General features: G+C 39.0%; 1 protein-coding gene across 1 annotated transcript in view; it reads left to right on the top strand.

Annotated features, from left to right (window-relative positions):
* The window catches only part of ABCB7 (ATP binding cassette subfamily B member 7), a 35,440-nt gene that overhangs the window by 1,457 nt on the left and 18,028 nt on the right, over positions 1 to 15,955 (top strand). The window contains exons 2-4 of the mRNA XM_041424325.1: positions 4,591 to 4,668; positions 6,165 to 6,251; positions 10,953 to 11,072. Of these exons, the coding sequence (XP_041280259.1) occupies positions 4,591 to 4,668; positions 6,165 to 6,251; positions 10,953 to 11,072 (285 nt within the window). The remainder of the gene's footprint in view (positions 1 to 4,590; positions 4,669 to 6,164; positions 6,252 to 10,952; positions 11,073 to 15,955) is intronic.

The following is a 15,955-nucleotide window of genomic DNA, read 5'->3' as shown; positions in this document are numbered from 1 at the left end:
AAAGCTCTAACAGGAGGCTCAGACTTAAGTGTTCTGGATTTTTTGGTTGTAAGGCCTTTCAGAATTTTGGGACTTGGTTTTTCAGATATTTAGACAGATTTTGTGACAGAGGAAGATGTTCTTTCCTGACAGGAAGGGCTTTACCTGCTGTGGCACAGTTACACCAGAGCTCCTCAGTGCTGGGCTAAAACCCCAGTTGGGAGTGAGCTCCACAGCCACAGTTCTGCTTTAATTGATGTAATTACACAAATAGCAGAGGTTTGTGGCACCAGGGCTGGGTCAGCCAAGAGCTGTGCCTGGTACAGCTCAAGCTGGTGAACAGCACAGCCATAGCTTAACTCCTGAGGAAAAATGAGACTGAAGACAGGAAGAAGCTCTGGTGAAATGACTGTAAGAGCAAAGTTGTAACCATTCTTTTTCAGGAAGTTAATTTCAAAGACTTGGCTCTCATCCTTCTACTGTGCTTTGCATTCATGTGGTACTTGGTCTCCTGTCTTCATAGTTCTATGGCCATTGTAGGTTTTTTTAAGCTTGCAATTAATTGTAAGCCTAATTGTATTACAATACAATATATGTATTTTCTATGGCACTTAGTACCGTGAGAGTCACATACAGTAGAGTTGTTTGGGTGCTGTTGCATTACACATTGAGACCTTTTTTTCCCCTCACATTTATATTTTTCTGTAGTTTTGATTAGAGTCTTGCTTTTCTGAATGCTAAGGCCTGTAACATCTGTATGCTGGAGAGGGAGAAGTGTATGGAGGGGAAAACCAGGTTTCAGGAACTAGGATCCGGCCTCGTTTTTTAATATTGAGATCAGCTTGAATTTCTATAACCACAGCTCCTTCAGTTCACCCTCCTGTGGTTGGAACAGGCAGGGCTTCATCATGTCACAACTTGTGTTTGGAATTTAGGATCTCTGCTGAGTAGAGAACTGGCACGTTGGCTTGATAAACTTTCATGAGTAACTGAGCAATTGCTGTTGGGTTTTTCTAGGAAACTTGCAGGGGTTTTTTTTTGAGGTTGTTTTTGTTTGTTTGTTTTTTTTGTAGAAGTTTGCCTATATTCAAAATAAAAGCAGTGACAAATTCTGTTCAGTGTAAATATAGAAATGAAATGAATCTAAAAATTAGTTAAATTAGCTAAATGGAAAGAAAATAGCTTTTGACTGGAAGGGTCAAACAGCCCTTAACAAAGGATAATTATTTTGTTAGGAATCTTTATAAGCAGAGAAATATTTTGGGAAGATTCTTTTGGGGAGAGCTTTGGCAGTTGTAGAAAGCCGGGCTGTGTAAGTTTTTGTAACTGTAACAGTACAAAATAGAGGCTTTTTCCTTCCATTATCTTGCCCTTCCAGCTGCTGGTGATAATGAGCTTGTTCTTCTGCATAACTTAATAATAATATCCCTTGCTCTGGCAGGGGTTGCAAGAGAAGTTTCGTGTATTTTTCTTACGTTTATTTATTTATATTTTACCTCAGTTTTTTATTTATTTATTTTCACCTGAAGCTTGGTCTGTTCTGTAAAATGGCACTGATGTTTATTGTCTGGACATTTCATGTGTTTGTGTGCACTGTAAGTTCTCTTCCCTGGACTCTGAAGGTGCAGTTGGACAGTCCCTGGCAGTCAGCAATCCTCACTGGCAAGTACCTGCTGTGTAAGGGGCTTTTTGAAATGCCCTGAATTTTAAAATCCCTTTAGAGAGGTGTTACTGCTGAGCAGGGCAGCAATTCCATATGTCTGCCTATAAAAATGGACGTCTAAAATTGCTGTGGGGAAGGATGCTCCATCCCTGGAAGTGTTCAAGGCCAGGTGGGATGGGCTTGGAGCAGCCTGGTGTCTTGGAAGGTGTCCCTGCCCATGGCACAGGGTGACACTGGATGAGCTTTAAGGTCCCTTCCTTTGCTCTGTACACATCCATCCAAGTGTCCAGAGCACTTGCACATTGGTCACTGTTAAATGTAGCTCCAGTTAAGTTTATATTTTTCATTCTGGTGACAGTTTAGCCTATCTTTGTACCAGAATATTTTCACCTTTTCCTCTCATTTTCCTCCACTCTTTCCTATGCATTATTTCTTTTCTTGCCTTGTAAACTCAGCAGGATTAACTGTGGGACTTAAATGCTCTACAGAGGAAGTTGAATCCCACCTTCAGTTATCTTTTCTGTTAGTTATTTTTTTAAAAAATCCCCATGAGATGAATGCAGCGTGTCTGGAACACAGCATATCATATTCCAGAGAGAAGCTTCTAAGTGTGGGTTTGACCTTGCACAAATATGTTTAATCCCTGTTGTTTGTTTGCATTTGTAGTATCTAAACTACTACCCACAGTCATGACACTTCAACAACATGACTTTTGTGTGCAATCAGTACTAGACATCTGTTTCATCCTTTAGAGTTTATAGAATCATATCCAAAAATACATTAAAAGAACATAATGGTGCAGAGTCAGGCATGCAGGAGTTAGGAAATGCCAGAATTCAAGTTCCCTGCATTATTTCTTAAATTCTGAAATAAGCAGGACTTGCTCCTGGTTCTTTAAAGCAATAATCTGCTTCTTCTATGTGTTGTGATTAGATTCAAGCATGGCTTTTCTTTGTAGTGTTAAATCTCTTGGGAGCCCTGGTGAGGGAAAGTGAAGTCCTCAGTCTTCTTGCAGGATGTGTGCAGCGTGGCAAGGAAAGCTGCAGCCCCTGTCATTTGGGCAGTTTTGCTGTCTGTACTGTGATGGTCAGAGGAATTACCAGGGAAGGAAATTGCTCACCTTGTTTAACTCTTTGTTTCTTTGCTCACATTTATTTTTGACAGAAGCTTCAGAGAGGATTGAAACTCCAGTCTTCCAGGCTCAAGACTGAAAATAAGAACAAGTTTTTCTGTGTATGTTGTGCAAAACCTTTAATGTTTTTGCTGACTTAACCCCATGACAGTTCACAGCTTCAGTCAAGAAATTAGGCTATTTATTTATTACTTAGGCTATTTATTTATTAATTGTAAGCCTAATTGTGTTACAATACAATAATGCAGTAATTGAGACCAAATCTGCTGGTGTTTCAGAAGAAGTTGTTTCTGTGATGTTGTTTGCTTCATATTTCAGTCAGAACTGAACTCTGAGAACTTTGAGGTCAAAAGAGATGGATTTTTAGTAAAACATTTCTATGATGTCCTGTGTATACACTCCAAAAAACAGTAATTAGCTACTTTGCAATACTGCTGAAGCATATTTTTTCCATTATGTTTTCTGTTTATGGCACTGACAACATTCCTGTGGAAAATGTCTTGCTTTAGATGGAATCCTCTGTGCTGACACAAAGCTCTTGAGTTAGGAGTGCATCTACAAGGAAATGCTTTAGAAATGCAACTCCTTTGTTTAATCCAGATGTTGGAAGCATCAGGGTGGTTCACCCAGGCCAGTTAGCTCTACTAAATGCAAAATGTATAATTATGATATTCACTCTTTCTCTGTATATGATGTCATGTGAGAGAAATGTTTGGAATAGCAGGTCCATGTGGTGACTTGCAGAGAAATGGGTTTAATTTTCTTTGAAATGACTCATGAAATTATTACTTGAGATATGTGTCTTAGGAAGAAAAGGATGTTTAAGGCAAAGTATAAAATATATGATGGTGCTGCTGTTTGTCAAGGTTAAAATTACCTTTTTTTATCATCAAGTTCCTTTTTTTTTTCTTTTTCACTGTTTGTCCTTTGCCATGGGCTGGTGAGCAGCTCTTTGGCTCTGTTTCTCTTGGTGTGATTGTTACATGCAGTGAGGGGTATGGTTAATTCTGTCACAGTGAAAGATGGAATACTGAGTGTCAGAGCTGATGTGGCACCCTCAGTGCTGACCAGGAGAGGTCCCTGTGGTTTGCCATGGGGAAGCACTGCCAGCCAGTCCCTCTGAGGAAAGCAAATGCTTCTCTTAAACTATTTTGGCCCTTTAAAGCATAAAAATATGGATGCTTTGCAAGGTAACATGTAGAGCTGGTACAGTTGGTGCCAGCTGTGTATTACAGGCATTGAGGGATTTGTGAATATTGCATATATTGTGTCCTGATCACCTAGAACTTGTTGCCAGCCCTGCTCCACTTTCTCGTGGTCCCAGTGCTTCCCAGGCTGTAGCTTGGATTTGCCTTCTGGAGACAAGCATGGCATGAGCTGAGCTAAGAGGAATTGGGAATGGCAGAACCTATAAGCATAAAAATAACGTTTCTTAATGAAAAACAGGACAAAAGACTCTTTGAAAGAATGCAGGAGACAACCTGGGAGAAAAATTAAAATGAGAGGAAAGGGAAAACTGGGCTTTTGTTGTGCAGAAGAAACAGTCTGATGAGAGTGGGGATTCAGGGAAGGGAAATTCAGTTCATTGTCACTGAGCATTTCTGATGTGTGAATGTAATTTATTTTACAGCTGCTCCCCACCAATTTTCTTTTTCTTTGGTCAGTTGTTAAAAAACAAAGCCATCTGCCTTCTTTTCATGTTATGCTTGTTTACATAAACTAGATGAATATTCTCTGAATGTGAAGTGCATGTTCTGCATGACTCTGTTTTCATTTATCCTTTTTTTTTCTTTTTTCCTCCTGTTTTATTCTGCAGATTCCACCAATATGCAGGCAAGGATCATGGCACAGTCTGGGAGGGAGTTATTCAAGGCCATTATTGGGGCATTCAGAGGTAGGTATAAATTGTTATTCCAACTTGCAGGTCATGAGAAACTTAAGCCTTTGGAGCATCTTTCAGTTTAGGCTGCTGTTACATTTATTTTTTTTTTTCATTTCACTATTTACAGTTATGAAGTTAAATGGCAAATAATGTTTTGGCCTTAGAAGTCTTTTTGAATCTCTGCAAACTAATGGTAACACAATAACTTCAAAAACCAGTTTTTAAAACTGGGTTTTGTGTGGTGATATTTAGATTAATTTATTAAGCACAGAAAATACACAAGTAGAAAACTGTGAGTTTTCCTTCAATATGTAGGGCTTTATTCCTTCCAAATTCTGCTTAGGCTGTAGGATATTCTCATCACTGAGTGCCAGGATGTCAGGCTCTTACTCCTATGAGGTCTGCTTGCCTTAAAACCAGTGCAAACACAGGGAAGATGCAATTTTTCCTGTTCGTGGAAGAATTATGACTCATTTCTGAGTAACACACTTGTTTGAATGAAGCTGAGAAATGTGTTTGTCTTGCCTTTTTTTTTTTTTTAATTTGTTTTTAATTATAAAATAATAACCACTCATAACTGACTTAAGTAGCTAAAATCTTTTGAGGGTCATTGTAACTTCAAAACTTGAAATCTACTTTGATTGGGGTTTTTTATCCTTTTCTTTAAAATGTGAAAAGTGACATTTTGATTTGGAAACCCTGGGGTCTGCTGTCAACCAACATACAGAAAATAAGATTGCTAATGAGCTTTTACATAACTTGAAGCTGGAAATTGTCAACATGTAGCAAATCTTTTAAACAAAAAGCAGATTTTAGTTTTTTTTAAAAGCTTTAACAGGTCCATTGTTTGTGGCAGGCACTTTGAACTTGGAAAAATGCCTGGTGGTAGTGAGTTATTTTTTGGTACATCTACACGCATAAAGAAATTCAGAAATTTTCTCCAGGGAATCTTGGCTACATGCTAAGGGAAGTGAGCATTTGTTTTTAACAGGCAGGTTCTTTTCCAAACTGCCCCTGTGGGCAGGGGCAGGACCTCTGGAATGGGATAACATGTGCCCATTCCCATCCTGGGAGGAAAGACAAGTGTGAAGCAGATTGATCTTTTTTTTTTGCCCTCAAGTAAACTTACTCTTACATACATGGGGAGAGAGTATTATTGCTTAAAAGTGTTCCACTTTACATATTAATGTGCCTGAGGATGGTTATCCTCCAAAACCTCAAGGTTTTTCTGTGTTCTTCAGTTCATTTTCAATATTTAAGGATCTGTTATCTTTCCCTCCTGGCTGCTTGGAACATGCTCTTTGCTGCTAGGATTATTATATCCCCTTTTTATTATTGTTTTCTTAAGCAGGGCAAGGTTTTTAGAGGGAGGTGAGATATTTTATTAAAACAAGTTTAAACTGTTTGACAGTGAGGGAGGTAAAACAAGACAGTAGTTCTTCTTTCTGCTGGCTTTTATATGCCTGTTTCCTGAAGTTGTTGCAAATTGAATTTTCATTTTCACACAGATCCTGCCCAGGTGGCAACTGATGGAGAAGAGGATGTGTTGGCATGGCCATGCTGGTGGAGGGCTTCACACAGATCCAAAGGAAGGGGTAAAACTTGCTCAATTATTATTGCCTTTTAAATAAAAAATTCTATCAGCTTCCCCAAAAAACCTAAACCTAAAAACTGAAGACCTCAAACAATAATTTATCCAAAATTCTCTTGGTCGACATATAAATATTGTAGTAGATACTGTTAAATTGTCAATGTAGACTTGCTAGCTCTTAAATCACCAAATGTTTGTGATAATGGTGTTGAAGGGCTTTATTTATTTTTTAAAAATACCATTCTACTCCCTTGAAATTGCCCTGGATTAGATTCTTTTGATGGAAAATGTTTTCTTGTCATCCACTAGTCTGTTGATCTTGTTTGTAACTGATATTTCCCTGTGACTTGGCAGACAGGATGGTAGAAATCAGCTTGTGGGTTATTGCATCAGTTGGTAAAATCACACTTGGAATGGGAGGGGAGAGAAGCAATTCAACTGTGTGTATTTTTACTTGGAATTAATGGTAATACCTCTGGTATATTTTGACTGTATTTCTATTCAGGAAGCACATTAAAGTAATGATGATGGTATATAAGGAGAAGCAGGATCTTTTATTAGACCAAATTATTTCAATCAGAAAATGAGGCAAACTTTTGGTTAAAACAGGACAGTATCAACTGTGTGATTAAAATTGCCAAATCAAAGCTCTTGAGTGTACAGAACTTCCATCTTCTCATTTCCTGGGCACACTTATTTCTGATGCTTTGTGTATTTGCAGAACCATTCTGTGTGAATGGTTAGAACTTGTTCAAACTTGGGTGGAATCCTCCCTAAAATTAATGAAGACCACATTGATGACAAACAATTTTCAACTTCAGAATCCAGGTCTTCCAGGGCTGCTTTGCTGGTTTAACTGTTATGAGGATGTCTCTCCTACAGCCTCAGTTGTAAAGAAATTGAAGAGTTCAATTTAGGATTTTTCTTTCAAGTTTTCATCTGAGAGTTGTCCCTTCATTGAATCCAGACCTGTTTGTGCTACAGGCAGAAGTCAGGAGAGGTGTATGTTTTATAGTAAGTGGGAATTTCATAACCTGAGGTGTAGTCAGCTTGTTTTAGTAAACATCTGTGATGTTTTCTGCATGAGGCACAGGGGGAAACAAAATAATTGGCTGTCTCCAGTCCAGCTCTGCATGTCATGTTAACTTCAGACTCATTTTAAGACCCTCCTTGCAAGAGGTGTAAGCTCTTTTCAGAGATTTCCTGGGCAAAACAGACTTCAAACCTGAGTCTTGTTCTCTGTTTCACCTATTTAAATTCCAGGGTTTTCTCTGGTCAAAAAGGAAATGGAAGGTTCTGTTTACCACAAGTAACCTTAAGGAATGTTAGATGTTCCTTAACACTAAAACTCACTAGCAATATGTTATCCAAAATTTTTGATGCCAGATGATATTTTCTTAATTTGCTGGCAATGTAAAATTCCATTGGCATTCTCCCTTCAGCCTCTACTTGCAGCTATTCCTGTATAAATCAATCCCTTAATTTCTTTATTCCAATAAATGCAGCTGAAACGTGGTTAATACAGGACATGGTCAGTTAAGGCTGTTGTCTGACTAAACAAATACCAGCTGTCCAGGAGAAAGCAGCAAGGACCAGCTGTGGAAGAGGTGAAATGTGTGAGGAGTGGAAAAAACCAGGGTAACATTGGGTTTGCCAGGAATTTCTGAGCAAAACTGAAGGGAAGGAAATACTGTGCTGCTCCAAGTGCAGTTCCTCTATCTCATGTGTACATGCACTTGTGTTCAGTGGGTAAGAATACTGGCACCTCATTTACTACATTTTTCCCCCTAGGATTATACTTTCAGGAGACCTGCAGGTGAGATATCCGTCAGCTCTATTACACCTTTCCCTGTTCTAGATCTTTTCTGACAAACCAGGCTGTTTATTCTGACTTTGGGAGTGACATTTGAAATTGCCCCTTTTACAGCAGCTTCTGCAGGTACAGAACTGAACCCTGAGGATGAGCAGAGTGAAGAGCACATTACCTTCATCTCACATGTAACTACTAAAGAAACTTACACTTTTTTAAACTCCAAAATAACTTTTGCTTACAGCAGTGGCTGCTGTGCTGAGTACTGAGATCAGAACTGATCTTTACCAGCTTTGGGGGATTTTTTGGTGCTGGTTGGGAGAATAACCTCGTGCAGGGGGAGAAGCTGGTGCAATAAAAGGGACGATAGAGCTCCCTGAGGAGCACACAGGGAGCCAGAATTGTGTCTTTCTCTCTTCATCAGCAGTGACAGCTTAAATTCAAGTCAAACTACCACTTGCTTGTATCCCACTTCTGGCAGCTCATCATCCTGGCACAGGCTTTATCCACCAAGTGACAGGGTCAGCCCAGTGAGTGCCTTGCAGTGCTCAATAACCATGGAGGTGGTGAAGAGGAATTATGGCTTTCTTTTTTTCCCCCCTCTTTAGGTATTTTAAAATGTTCAGAACTTGGTTGGGATGGGTAGAAGGGCAGGAAGTTGGTCAGTGGTCATTCTTTTGCAGATAATCTTCAGTATCGCATAGAGTGTTTTAAAACCATGCTGCATTCAAAAAGAGGAAAAGGCTTTCCTTCTTTGCTCCCTGCTGTACCAGATTTATAATATTTTTCCTTCCATTCCTTGCATTTGTGTAGAAATAGACCTGTAAAGAAAATGTAAAACATTACTACTATTTAAAAGGAGGTGAAATGAATTCATCTCTTAACCTTTTTATGTACCTCAGAGAATCAAAAAAGGGCCTGAGTCCATTGAACAGATTGCTCATTTTAATTCTTAATGTTGCCACTTGCATATTTAAACAATTTTTTAACTCATGTTTCTGTACAACAGTAACATTTATTTCATGGTAAACTTTGATGTAATATGTGTGCATTTTGCATCCTTTGATATTTCTTCTTGTTCCTTTGCAAGGCCTTTGGCAAGTGAGTGGCTGCCTCCTGACTTTTTTCTAAATGGATTTGCTTCTGTCACCGTTCAGAGCCATGAAAAAAGGAAATAGATTCCTTGTTTGCAGCCAATATATTTTGTTCCTTTTAATAGGTTTTCTGTGCAAAGTCTGCCTAGCCAATAGCAACATATAATTAGAACTGCTCTGATTGCACTTTTGTATCTTTTGTGTTAATGTGGTACCAATTTTTTTTAACTTCCTTTTAACCTGTAAGTGGTGATCAAAGATATTTTCCACATGTTTGAACTGCTTTTTATGCATATCCTTGGCTCAAATGGAAGGATTCGTTTATATACTGCAGCAGATACCTCCATCTTTTAAGTGGGTAGAACAAAACAGAGGCACTTTTGCATCCTCTCTCCACTGACAAATCTTCCATATACCCATTTTTTAAAAGTAGTTTGAAATGTGCTTGTCCTGTGTAATGTTCCAATACATTTGCAGTGACATTTAGTGACAAAATGCCTTGGTTTTGTTTGAAGCTGTGACTAGAAAACCTGAGATTAATTTCCTGGTGCTTTTAAAAGCTTACCTTTATAGGACTGGCTTCCCTGGTTGCCTCAGTAGTTTTACCTTTTAACAGACCTCTCCTTTCTTGTTTATTCACCCCAGACCTTAACAGAGAATTTCTTTTCTAATTTGGCTTATCCTCGAACAGTAAGATTTATTATAATACTCCCCCTTCCTACCGACTTCTGTCACAAGAGTCACCTTTGAAAGGTGTGCGCTAACTTTTTGTTTTCCCTCCCTCCTCCCCACAACAAAATATTGCCTGAAATGGGGAGATTAGCTGCCCTTGCTGCCCTCCTTTCTCTCTTAGATAACTCTTGTGTCTTTCAAGTTAACCCCAGAGTAGCCAACATAGACAAATGAGTTGTTGTTACTTGTGCTCTGTGTTGCTGCACATCCTCTTGTTCTCAATTAGGAAATGTGGTTTAGGCTGCAGATAATTTAGCGTGGGAGTTAGTGGGATTGTCAGAAGTGTCAGTGATAAACATCTGTCCATCTGGAAAATAGCCTACATTGCTGTAAAAAAATACAGCAACCAAACCCAACAACAGAAAACTAATCCCAAAGCAAAATTTAAAGTAAACCCAAACAGAAAAAGTAATGTTTTTCAAGCTGTCTTGTTTAATGGATTGTGCTCTCACTTAGAGCAAAATCTGAGATTTGGCGGAGAACCTATTTTAAGAATTCAGTTAAAAATGATAGCATCAGTTAAACCAGCACGTGGCCATGTACATCTTCTGCCTTGTGAAGCCTGATTATCCAGTGTCAGGGAATGTTCTCCAAACTATTTATGTTTATTGTGGACATTTCAGGCTTCCTGCTTGTTTTAGTTCTTTTCTTAATTTGTTAATTTTTTTGCATTTCTCTCCTGCTATTTTAAAACATCTTCCAAAAAAGAAGTAGCAAGCTCTTGAATTTTGTACAGCAATCTTGAGAAGATAAAAGAGAAGGGTCAGTTTGTTTTGTGAAGTATTTCAAGGTGGGGAATTGTGGCTTTCTCTGTGTTCCAGTTGCAGCCAGCCAGACTTGCACTCTGGAGAACGTGGAACATTTTAATGGCATGTCATGGATATAAACCTAAAAACTTCCACCTTGAAATGTTCATGGGCAGTCCCAGTCTCGGGCATTATCAAGTGTCCGTTTCCAATCAAATAAAATACAGAAGTGATCCATATTTATAAAATACATTCTTATTTATAGCTACTTTACTTCCCAAGTCTCTTTGTAAGACAGTGCCTTCGTTTGTCCTTCCCCACAGCTGAAGGAGATCGATGCCAAGAAGATCATCCGGGCCATGCTGTCCTACGTGTGGCCCAAAGACCGGCCCGACCTGCGCGCCAGGGTCGCCCTTTCCCTGGGCTTCCTGGCAAGTGCCAAGGTAAGAGCAGATACTTGCTGTACTCTCACAGTTGCTCTTCATCTCTACAAGGAATCATTTTCTTTTCTAGTATTTAAGGGCTTTTACACTTTTAAGATATCTGGGTTTTTCACAGGGGCGTATATAAGAAATGATAGCTTGGATTTTGGAACAGGGTATATCTGCAGGTAATACCCATGTGCATGTTTAGGGAGGTGATGATGACAACCAGAATTTTTGTTCCCTTAATCTCTTTAGTTAACCCAGGATTTTCCATTTCTGGTTAATTTACCTCAGAAATTACAGGAAATGGGAGTTAAAGGCTGTTTTTCTTTTCTTGTGTGGTGCTGTCAGACAGGATTTCTTCAAGGCTCTGTGCCCATTCTCAACCCTGAACTTGATCAATGTGGTGGTGCCTATTCACAGGTCTTACTGTGCTGTGGAAAGGGGATTTGAGCTCCAGTCTGTTGATATTCCTCTATGAGATAACAGGGGAGTTAATTGTTTTGGGGACTCCTCTGGGGTCCTATGAGAGAAACTGTATAACCTTTTATATTTAACAAACCTGCTTTCGTTCACATGATTTTTCATGTGGTCTTTGATTATGAAATGGGAGATTGCTCTTACTTTCATTATGTGAAAGGATCTATATTCTTACCTGCAACAACATTAGTGTTTATTTATTTCAAAGAATTTGGAATGCAAAAGTGTTCTGCAGATTAAAAGGGGATATAATTCAAATTCTGTGCAAACCTTGTAGAAATAGTTCAGAAGAGCAAATGTTAGCTTCCTTTTGCTTTAAATAAAAAAAAAAAAAAGAAATATTTGATTGCAAAATACTGGAAGGAAGTTTTGTGAATTCCATTGAGACATACAGCTCAGCTGGGTTGCTTTTAAGTACAGCAATTTTAACCAAACATAAAGCTAATATTAGCACTCAGCACCATTGCCATGTTATGAAAAGAGAGAAGAGACAAATTTCAGCTCTGTAGGTGTTAAAAGAGGAGTGCTTGGGAGAGAAATGTGCTCATTTCTGGGAGCTGAAGAGGAATTGGTCTACAGTGCTTTCTCAAGAGGTTTTTATCTCTCAGGTACTTGTGGGTACTGTCTCCAGCAGATACTTGGGTTGTGCTGCAGTTCAGGATGTTGCTGATAATGCAGGTGATGACATGCAGAATATGGCTGGACTGTGCAAGTGAGCTTCCCCCCTTTTTGTGTGCCTGGGCAAAACACCCAGCAATGCTTTCCACTGCATTTTAAAACTCTGGGGGAAACTGCTTAAAATGCAGATGCCTTGAGGTTTTGTGATGTGGATCTACCAGGTGGATATGAAAATTATTCTAACTAATTTCCTTTTTCAAGACTTTTATTAGTAATGTTAATAATAATCTGAAGGCAGTTTTTAAATGTTTGAAGTATTTTTCCCCGTTCTTCTCCCCCCTTCTCTATTCTCTAATTTGTAGTGTTATATGGATATGATGGAGAATGTGAATCCAGCCCCTAATCCTGCATGTGGCAGCACTGTACCTTGCCTTTAAGAAGTCTTATTAATGTTTCAGACAGTTTTTTGGGGTGTTAAGAAAACAAAATTGATGACCAGGATACTTTGACTCTTGCAAATAGCTCTGTATTTGATGTAAAAAAGAGCTATTATATTTCTACTGGGAGAGAGAGATGTTTCCCCCATCAGAAAATCATTCAGCTGCTCTTTGGGGAAGTAACTGGTGTTTGGATCTCTTAAGTGTTCTCTTAAGTTTCCCAGTTTATATTTGTACAAGGCAGCCCAGAAGCCCTGATGTCCAGAGCAGACTCTCAAAAGAAAAGCAGAAAACCTGTTGAGCTTTTCCCAGGTTTTAGGAGATGATTGTTAAAGCAGAAGTGTTTTGTGAGAATGTTTGTTTGGGCAAGCAAGGATTTCACTGGGAAAACATACAGCAAGCTCTCTATAGAAAATAAATATCATAACTGGTGGGGTGAAAAATTTTGTGGATGTCTTCTAGCTGTCCTTTGCTACTGTTCTTTGTTTTATTCTGTCATTATAAAGCTGTGCAGGATAACTGCAAATTAAGGAGTTACCCCTCATCTTAGGAGCTGTGCTCACTCTTCCTTTGTGGGAAGAGCTTTTCTTGAATTGCTTCATACTTTACACGTACTAAGTGTTGTGTGTCAGTGTGACACAAGTGATGTGCAATAGTTTGTTCCAGAGCTGTAGTGAGTCTGTCACATCTTTGAGCCCTGAACATCTGCTGCCCTTCCAGAGCACACAAAAGGTCACTTTGTCCTGGAGAAAATGCACTACAAAGTAGTTTACCTGTATTTTCCTGGACCGTGTGTAATTGTGTGTGGTTTCCTCATTATCCCATTTGGGAGCCCTTTGTTCTGGTTGCTTGTGAGGTTAATTACAATGCACTCCACAGACCACACAAGCTGTTTGTTGAAGTTTTTCTGCTATATAATTGTGTCAGCACAGGAGCACCAGCATGTTTTTCTCCTCACTGCAGTCCTGGCCTGATTTCTTTGTTCACTATGGAACAAAGTGAATTCTGTGTCTGAAGGATTTACGTCCTTATTGTGGATTTTGTCTAAAGGCCCCTTGTTCTGAGGGGGTTTGCATAGAGAACTGTATGGTCATGATGGCTGCTTCAAGTCACCTTCCCCCAAAAGAAACACTTCTGTAAACCCTGTGGCCAATTCATTCAAGTTTGACAAAAGATTTTCAAGTTTTATGCCTCTGAATTTACAATGTTAGATTTCCAGTTAAAATACAGCAGCTGTAAGGTGGCTTCAGTGTTATTCTGTGAAAACTCCAAGGAATCACAGAGGACAGGTATGTTATGAAATTCTCTGCTATGGGGGAAAATCTAAGGAATACACCCCCAGTTTAATTTGATTACTTACCCACAAAACAGCTGGAGTTCATTTCTCTTTGTGCTGCTGCTTGAGAAATAATTTGTCTCTTTAAATCTTCCAGTTCAGTAAAATCCACTTTCAAAACAAAAGCCAGTTTGTGTGCAGCTACTGAAGAGCCTGCAGTTACAATCTGTCTTGACTCCTTTTGTGGGGCCCAGTTGCCTGTCATTGAACAAATTATTGTGATTTTTGGTTCCTTTTTGTCTCCACATAAGTGCCAGTGGTATTGTGAGCCTTCAAAGCGAGCTGTTAGTATGGCTTTTTATGACAGGATGGAGGCTGCTCCAGGGCTAGTGAGGTCTTTTCTTCTTTGCAAGATGTGTTGTATTATTATGACACACTTTAAATTTTTACCTTAAATATTTATAGCCTATCTAGATGTGTGTACACGATCTGAAGGATGCAAGAGGAAGGCAGGTGAGAGGAGTACACAGGGAAAATTGGTGTTTTCAGACATACAGCTCAGCCTGCTCTGCTCCTGCATATCTGGATTTTCTTCTTCCATGTTCTTCCTCCTTTTTTTGGCTTCTCTGCTGGTGATTGTGTAGCAAATGCTTCCTTACTTTTCTGTTTTTTCCCTTTTTCTTCTGTGGCACAAGGAGAAAAGTGCTGAGGCTTCTGAGGAGCTGGATTAAACACATGAATATGACAAAATCACTTGTCACCTCTGTCAGCCTGCAATGGGTTTTGGCCTCCTGGTCACAGACCAGGCATGTGTTATTCATGAGCCAAAGAATTCTTTCAGACTCTCTGCATTTCTACTGACTGCTAATTCCATCAGTTTCAGAACAGGAATGGTTGGCTAAGGACACAAGGGTTGAATTGCAAATTCTGCCTGCACACGAAGATAACGATATCCAGCTGATCAGTGAAGCATGTTCCTATGATCTTGGTGTTTGAGCTCTTTCTGAGGGCTCAGATGGAGTTAGATAATTGCAGTAAACCTTTAGAAATTGTTCGCTTTCTGAGGAGTTTCAGGTGAAAAGTATTTAAATTGGTTTGGGTTTTTTCCCTACTGAAAAAAGTGTAGTTCAGATCATCATTAAATTTGAAGAAGCCAGGTGCTTCTTCCCTCATCTGGAGCACATTTTGGAGCTTCTTTAGCAGTCTTGCCTCCACCAGGGGTGGAGATTTCTGTGTGTATCTCCACAAAAGGAGCTGTTGGATGTGTATATTTATATTGGTCCAGAGATAAATTCAGTCATCTTCATGCCAGCATTTCTCACTGAATTATTGGCAAAAGAACAGTTCACTGTGGACCAGTTTTATCTTGTTGGGGCTCAGCCTGTCATTAATTCGTCATCTTTATTAAACAAAAAATGCTGGGAAGAGCAAAATGAAAGATAAGGCTGTTTGCCTTAAAAGTAGTGTAGTCTCATGGGGGAATAAAGATGATACTGCACTGTCAGCTTAAAACAGTGCAGTCATTAAAAAAATGTTTAAACTCATTTACTCGTGATTCATTTTAGGGCAGCCTGCTGTTAAATGTGGGCAATTGAGTTGGGATGATTTCATGGGATGCTGTATTTGCTTTCCAATAAATTCAAGCAAGGATAAGCTATTAATTCAAACCCAGAAATAGAAAATGTACAAATTCATATTGAAAGAGTCTTTTTAATGGGAATTATTATCAAGCTTTCAGGCATTAGGCAGAGGAGGGAAGCCTGTACAGATATATTGTGTAAGACAATTGTTTTTCATGGTAGATTTTCATGGTCTACCAAGGTGTGCTTAAAGCTTTTTGTTCTGTGCCAGCAAATACAAAGAGAGAACTGTGAATTTATGCAGAAGGATGAAATTTTGTTTCCATTGCTATGAACGTGATCTCATTGACTTAACAAATTGAGTAGGAAAGGCCTGTTTCTAATAATGCCCTCTCATCTCTTGCTATAAACTTTGTAAGATTAACTTTTTTCTTTTTAAATTACTGAAAGCAGACTGTCTTGATTGCTAATGAAATGCAATACTGAGCTGCCTTGTTCTTATTCAAGTTT

The sequence above is a fragment of the Onychostruthus taczanowskii genome, unplaced genomic scaffold (assembly GCF_017590055.1).
Source record: "Onychostruthus taczanowskii isolate IOZ18803 unplaced genomic scaffold, ASM1759005v1 scaffold81, whole genome shotgun sequence".
NCBI classification, from domain to species: domain Eukaryota; kingdom Metazoa; phylum Chordata; class Aves; order Passeriformes; family Passeridae; genus Onychostruthus; species Onychostruthus taczanowskii.
This window is presented reverse-complemented; position numbering and strand designations above follow the sequence as displayed.